The sequence below is a fragment of the Vespula pensylvanica genome, chromosome 14 (genome assembly GCF_014466175.1).
Source record: "Vespula pensylvanica isolate Volc-1 chromosome 14, ASM1446617v1, whole genome shotgun sequence".
In the NCBI taxonomy this organism is placed as follows: Eukaryota; Metazoa; Arthropoda; class Insecta; order Hymenoptera; family Vespidae; genus Vespula; species Vespula pensylvanica.
In genome coordinates, this window is record NC_057698.1 from 3,335,172 (window position 1) to 3,343,093 (window position 7,922).

At 33.8% G+C, this 7,922-nt stretch overlaps 1 protein-coding gene across 5 annotated transcripts in view; it reads right to left on the minus strand.

Annotated features, from left to right (window-relative positions):
- Nucleotides 1–7,922, minus strand: part of LOC122634174 (retinoic acid receptor RXR) — a 51,400-nt gene that overhangs the window by 29,584 nt on the left and 13,894 nt on the right. For 4 of the 5 annotated variants that reach the window (XR_006328319.1, XM_043822845.1, XM_043822846.1 and 1 more), the window contains exon 1: nt 969–1,213. The exons of the other annotated variant lie outside the window; for it this stretch is intronic. Coding sequence is in view for 3 of the 4 variants with exons in the window: in XM_043822845.1 (XP_043678780.1) it covers nt 969–1,053 (85 nt within the window). In the remaining variant the exon portion in view is untranslated. Of the gene's footprint in view, nt 1–968; nt 1,214–7,922 lie in introns of those variants that run through there. 5 annotated transcript variants of the gene reach the window in all.

Sequence of the window (7,922 nt, forward strand, 5' to 3'; positions counted from 1 at the left end):
TGTTTAATCCTGTATATAAACATGCGTATATATCGTCTGTTATCAGTCGACCCGCAGAAACGATTAGGTGAGTCATTTGGAAACAACGCGTTGCGTTAAGAGTTACACGTTCGTACGTGTAAGACAAAACCTTTTGATTTTCTCACTCGAAGAAAAGAAGAGAATCTTTTAACGATGATAATTCGTGATTTCATCGATGTAAATATTCATAGAAATCAATCTCATCGATCTAACAGGAAATCATTTACCGAATGAAAACATAATATTTCTTTCTCGTGCTTTCTATTTCTATTTCTTTTTCTTTTATATATATATATATAACATGTAAGTAGATAAGTAGAAGTTAATCAGACAAAGCGAGAAACATCGACTTATTGTTAGAAGAGCCTTGGGAATGCCGCTAATCACTTGTCTCGCGTTAAAAGACGTTAATTATTATTATTTGCGAGTATTCGCGATTCGAGTTCACCTTCGAATGTGTATACATATAATACTATCTCGAACGTGTTCGTATTGAAAAATTTTCTCGACGTTAAAACGAACTAATTCTTTCCCTTTTTTTTTTTGTTTCCTTTCTCGTTTCTTTTTTCTTCTTGAGCTACATATCATCAACAAGAAAAATATATTTATAAGAAGATCAATATTAGCAAAGTCTTTTTAGCAAAATTTTTATGCTTGTATTCACGTCGATATTAACGAAAAAAAAAAAAAAAAAAAAAAAAAAAAAAAAAAAAAAAAAAAAAGAAATATTAAGAAAGATCATCATTCCGTTGAGATGTGCCACTTGAAATGAAATATTGAGTCATACTTGACACGTTAATTTATATCATAGACAGATATGTATATATATGAATATTTTTTTTCTTGCTTACAGAGGACTTTAAAAAAAAGTAAAAAAGAGAAAGAAGAAGAAAAAAAAGGGAAATTGAAGAAAAACAAAAAATAATTGTCGATTAGATTGTACGTACAGGTGTTACCGCGTGCCCAATGTTGAGCTTGCGTTCCCTGGATAATGGCCGTCACGGACATCATAGGTTTCTCCTTCTTCATCATCTTGATGGTTCTTCTTGTCTCCCAACACGTTTCTTTGAATACACACACACACACAAACACTCAACCACACTTTATCCTTTTTCCTTTCTTTTATTATCTCAATAATCTTTCATTTTCAATATCCCTTATATTTATTTATTTATTTATTTATTTATTTATTTATTTACTTATTTGTTTATTTGTTTTCCTCTTATCTCTTTTTTGTCTCCTTCTTTTCTTTTTATTTTCGTGTATTCTTTTCTCCTCTTTTTTTTTTTTCTTTTTTCTTTTTTTCTTTTTTTCAAAACACGTTTATTTTCTTCGTCGTTGAGGCGAACACCATCACATATTCACATAAGTTGGTAATTTTTCACTAAACTTTTGGTATCAATTTGGTATACGGATAATTCACTGCACTGTTCTAATCTCTTTGGTTCGTTCCTTAACACGAGTACGATTAATAATAAAAATAATAATAGTAATAGTAATAATAATAATAATAATAAATTGTCATTCGAGTTCGTTCTTCGTTAAATTTTCTAAAGAATCTTTCTGAGGGAAAAGAAAAGGATGGATTATAAGGATAAATCTGACGAAAAATTTTTAATGTGCTAAAAGAAAAAAAAGGAAAAGAGAGAGAGAGAGAGAGAGAGAGAGAGAGAGAGAAAAGACCCCACCTAATTAGTCAGAAACATAAATGAGCTGGTAGCATAATCTTCATCACGGTCCAACGTCTCGAAACCATAACTTATGACCGTAAGACAACGATTAACCTTGAGTTAATTATACATATGTACTTAGAACCGTTGGTAAAACGTTGTAAAGAGAAAAAAAAATATATATATATATATAATAAAAAAAGAAAGAAACATACTAGTTTACATATGCACTTAGATAGAACTTGGACGATTCTTTTGTATTTTTCTTTTTTTTTTTCGAGTCAATTAAGGAGTTTTTAGAATTTGAATGTTATATATTACTATTAACTAATACTAATGGCAATGTATGGTGATTTATTTATTTTTTTATTTTTATTTGTTTCTTTTCTTTTTAATTTTATCGTAATAAATACCTAATCTAATTTATTAATTACTTTTCTCAGCTAAGAAACACGTTTTATATCGTACGTAATATAATACATAGATATGTATATATTTATACTGCATCTATCTATATACTTATTTATGTATGTATATATGTACGTATATACACGTATGTACACGGAATGAATGGTATTCTCTGACTCGTCGATGCTGTGTGCAACAGTGTCGTTCGATGCGGATGTGCATAGAATAGAAAGAGTGAAAAAGGCACATGTGGACGAACGTGAGCACCGATATAATTACCAGCTCTCGCATGTTACATAAGCATTGTTCTTTTACATTGACACGATCGTAGAAGAGCGAACGTCTAATCTTCCTTTTCGCAGTGAACACGTGCGAGTTAAACTTTTATCGATACGTTCTATGAACCATGCACTTTTCTCTATAGTCTTTCTCTCTCTCTCTTTCTCCTTATTATCCTTGTTATAATAATCCACCTGTATCATATAACCCCCACCTCTCTCTCTCTCTCTCTATATATATATATATATATATTTATTTATTTATTTATGTGTGTATGTGTATATATATCTATATATAAATTATGTCACATATGATAATACTATATAATAAAATGTATAACTTACATATATATATATATATATATATATATATATAATATTATATATCAGAAAAAACAATCAGCTGATTGCATATCGTTACAGCTGAATTAATGAAATTATATCAACAAGTGATTTTTCGTAATTAAGAACGATGATATAATACCAAAATATTCGAAAATCTTAATCGATCATTCCAATAGATCATTCTTATGTTCGAAATGAAAGAACGTCTTTGGCGTCCCACTACCACCACTACTACCACCACCACCACCACCACCACCACCACCACCACCACTACTACCGTCAATGCCGAGGTTGAAGTTCAAGGTTAATACCGAGAGTCTACGCCGCCACGACGGCAGTCGTCGTAGTCCCATGGCGGAAGGCAGATCGATATCTAACGGGTGTCTCGACGAGACTTCAAGCACATCAAAAGTTCATCGTATCCAGCGTGGGCGAGGCTAGCAAGTAAACTCCTCGTGTTAAAAAGAATCGTGTATTTCAACAACTGACGTATATCCTTTTATCGACGATGTATACGTAACAGAAATGAAATAGAAAGAGAGAGAGAGAGAGAGAGAAAGAGAGACAGATACAAAGACGAACAAAATATATTTTTCCGTACTGAGGATACGCGTTTTACGCGATGGAAAATATATCTACATCGACGTGATACGCTCTGTTCTCGTCTGACCTCGAGGGAACTGCGCAGAAACGACCTAGACTGAATTTGGCAACGAGCTGGCCAGACTGCACGCCTGATATTCTCCTCTCTCCCTCTCTTTCTCTGTCTCTCTTTTTTTTTTTCTACGACAACGAGAGAGAGAGAGAGAGAGAGAGAGAGAGAGAGAGAGAGAGAGAGAGAATCTCCCGATACCCTTTCCTTTTTTATCTCAAGCTCGTATATTTTTGTTATTATAAAATTCTCCAAATTTTTCTTTAATATTTTTCCTCTCTCTCTTCTCCTCCAAAATTAATTACTCTATCTCTCGGATCATTTTTAACGAATGAAATTTTCTTGATAATTTTTCAGATTTTTTTTTTCCAAAGATCCTTATCCTTTCAAAAGTCACTTTCTTGATCATCTCTAAATCGATTAATTCTTTTCTACGATGTCAGAGGATTTTTTTCCTTTCTTTTCTTTTCTTTTTTTTTTTTTTTTTTTTTGATCAAAGAGTTTTCATCTCGATTATTTCTAATCGATTATATGTTCCTATTATACGTACTATCTCAAAGATTTTCTTTTCAAAAATTTTCAACCTTTCGAAAGTCATCTTCTTGATCGATTTTAATCTAGTAAATTTGTCTACAAAATTTTATAAAATCCTTTACAAAGATTGTCATCGTCTGAAAGTCACTATTTCGCGATAACTTCTAATCAATTAAATTTTCCTACAATAGCAGAGATTTTTTTCAACGATATTCACTATTTCTTAAATTATTATTTCTCGATTATTTCGAATGAATTAACGAGAAGGAACATATGGAATACGTATGTAATATTCGATGAAAATGTATTGAAATTAAAACTCGAACAAACGATCGACTTTACTACGAAGAAGATCAGAAGATGCGACTGATAGAAGAAAAAGAGAAACAAGAAAAGGAAAAAAAAAAAAAAAGGAACAAACAAATATACCTAACGATCACAAGCGGCCCTTTTGCTGCTGCATCGTTAAGATTCCAGACAGTCGACGAGGAAGTATCAAACGTCTATCCTAGAAAGTACGATCACGTATCGTGATAATCCACAATGATTCCTGACGACGAACGATGGAAACTATGGGGATGATCTCTACGAGGAGAATATAATTGAAGAAAAATCGACACGTATAATATGCAACTTATTCCATTGCATTCTTGAAAACGACCACGCATATAAACACACACATACACATACGTATACACGCACACGTAATCTCTTATCAATTAGAACAAATTTTTTATAACAACGTCACAAAGTCACGTTAAAAAAGAAATATTTATCCGCAGAGATTTTCTCGAAGGGAAAGTAACAAACGAAAAAAAAAAAAAAGAAAAAAGAAAAAGAAAAGAAGAAAAATAAAAAAAAAATAAAATAAATAAATAAAAAGAAAGAATTTAAACGATATACGATTGGAAGGTACGGCATTGCGTGAGACTCACGTTGAATGTCATCCGAGAGCATTGATTTTAAACAACGAGCCTCAACTATCCGCGAAGGTTACTTGCATTTTAACCAATCGGATCGTAGAATGCGCAACACACGTGCGCCATGCTACTGCTACTGCTACTGCTGCTCCTGCTGCTGCTGCTGCTGCTGCTGCTGCTACTACTACTGCTACTGCTACTGCTACTGATATTGTAGCAGTAGTGTTCGCCATCGTCGTTACTTCGCCTTCGCGAAGCAAGATGCACGTCGCAAAATGCCGCGAATGGAAGTAACCGGGCGCGAGCTTCTCTCTCCCTATGCTTTACTCCCTTTCTCGGTTTATTTTCTTTTTTCTTTCTTTTTTTTCATTGGTTTTCTTCTTTCGTTTCATTCGGCCAACTCAACCAACTTCCAATCTCCCGAAAATAAAGAAAATCCGTCCGGAAATTGAATCGAAAAAGAAAATAACAGAAATCATCCGATAGAGACGATCATCTGATCATGATCTGATCACACTGATACATTGTATTATATTATATTATACAATATAATGTAATTTAAATACAAATCATATGATTTGAATATAAATCAATGTATCATTCAGTAAATAGATAAGGTTCATTAAAATTTTGTAATTCGTGACTCGAGAGAAATTTCGAGAAGATTCTACACCTTTGTTTCTATGTATTTACGTATGTACGTACTTACGTATGCTTTTTTTGATTGAATTCCGAGAAAACCGTAAAAAAGAAAAACGTAACAAACGTAATATCAGATGATTGCAAAGATTTTAAAATTGTCTCGTGATGTTTATTTCGTTCTTTTCTTTCTTGTTTTTTTTTTTTTTTTATTTTTTTTATTTTTTCCTTTTCGATTCGAGTAAACGACATAAAAGGATTTCGAAGTACACCGAACGTGTCAGTTAACGCTTTGAAAGAGAATCATCTCAAATTGCTTACATATTATATATCGCGACGATCGTGCGAGCATCTTGCAAATTATCTTTGAACGTACACGCGACGTTCGCGAAGTTTCTTGAGAGAAGGAAAGAGAAAGAGAGAGAAAGACAGAGAGAGAAGAAAAAAAATATTCAAAAGAGAAAAGACAGCTCACTGTCACGCGAAAGTTCGTTCTAGATAGGACATATCCAATCAGGATGCACTTCGTCGTTACACATATCTCTTTCTCTCTCTTTCTGTCGTATATTAATTAATATCATCCTTTCCATATCTCATCTCCTCATTCCTAATTTCCTAAAGAAGGAACAAGACTAACAAATGATCATTCTAGAAATGAAATAAATATATGTAACTTGATAAAAAGTAAAAAGAAAAAAAAAAAGAAAAGAAAAGAAAAGAAAAGAAAAACACACGCACGCACACACACCGATATCTCACGATTAAAGTCGACGAAATCTTTTCGATTGGCCGTGACTACTGCATCGAAAAGAAACAATACGTATTACGCACACCCAGAGACACGCAGAGAGAAAAAGAGAGAGAAAGAGAGATACACGTACACACGCAACGCAGAGAAAGAAAGAGATAGACACGAATAGAATTTATACACAGCATCCGAATCTAGAGAATCGCAAAGTATTTTCTATAATCGAATATAAAGAAAATTTCTTCGATTAACGTAAGAAAATAATCTTGCCAATTACTTATAAACGTATTTACACGCACACATAAGCAAACATTTTGTATACATATATATATATATACGTACATATATATAAATATATATATATATATATATATATATATATAAAATATATGTATTGATACCTTTCTAACACATTAAACAACGAAATATTAGACACGAAGGAGGAGGAGGAGGGAAAAAGGAAACACTCGCGTTCGTAGGAGCGAGCGAGCGAACCGACCGAGCGACCGACCGACCGACTGACTGACTCGGAGATGCACGGCGCTAAAGGCACCCGAGTGCTAGCCGGCCGGTCTGCCTCTCTGGTGTTGCATGTGAGCGTGAGCATGGAGGCCGATGGTGGAAGAGGAGAAAGAGGAGGAGGTGGAGGAGGAGAAGGTGGCGAAGAAGGAGGAGAGGACGAAGAAGAGGAGGGAATTGCGAGGACGAACGAGAGGAGGGGAAGAAACGAGCCATAGTCCCGCCCGACTAGTAACGTTCCGTCTCTACTTGCACGCCCACGCTCCTCTCTCTCTCTCTCTCTCTCTCTCTCTCTCTCTCTCTCTCTCTCTGTCTGTCTTACTCTTACTCTTACTACCTTTTTCTTTTTTCTTTCTGTTTTTTTCTTTCTCGAACTTGCTTTATTTCTTTCTAATCCTTTCTTCCTTTCTTTCTTTCTAATCCTTTCCAACTATTTTTCTCATTTAATACATATATATTCTTTTTTGTTTTCCTTTTTCTTCCTCTCCTTTTTTTTTTGTGCCTTATTAATTTCGAAGTATGTAACTTTCCTTGATCTATTGTTAAAGTTCCGTCTCCTTCTTCCTTTTTTTCCCACCTCACCACCCAATGTTTTTCACTTTTTATCTTTGTGCATTGTCCTTCTTTCTCTCTTTTTCTTTCTTTCTTTCTTTTTTTCTGTCTCTCTCTTTTTATCTTTTTCATACTGTTTCTATCCCTCTCCCACCCTTTTTATTTCTCGCATTGTTCGTATCTTTTCACCTTTTACATCCTCTCTTCATCTCTCTCTCTCTCTCTCTCTCTTTTTATATGGTCCATCACTTTTTATCTTTCGCATTGTTTTTCCTTTTTTTACAGCCCTCTCCCGCCGCTCTCATCTTTTTATCTTTCTCCATCGTCCTTTACTTTTTATCTGTCACATTGTCTTTCCCTTTTCATTTTATTCCTTACATACCCGTGCCTCTCCTATATTCGTCTCTTTGCACAATCCTTCTGCTGTTTTTTCTCTTTTCTTTTCTTTTTTTTTTTTATTCTTTCTTAAATTTTCATCTCTCTTCTCATTTTTCGTTTCTTCCTTTTCTCGGTTAAAATCGTTGAAACAAACTTTTGGTGCAGTACATTTCTCGATGATCGCGTTTGTACGTGCTATATTCTTTTAACAACGAACTTGTATACGTCGATGCTGTGAAATAAGAAAGAGAGAGAAAG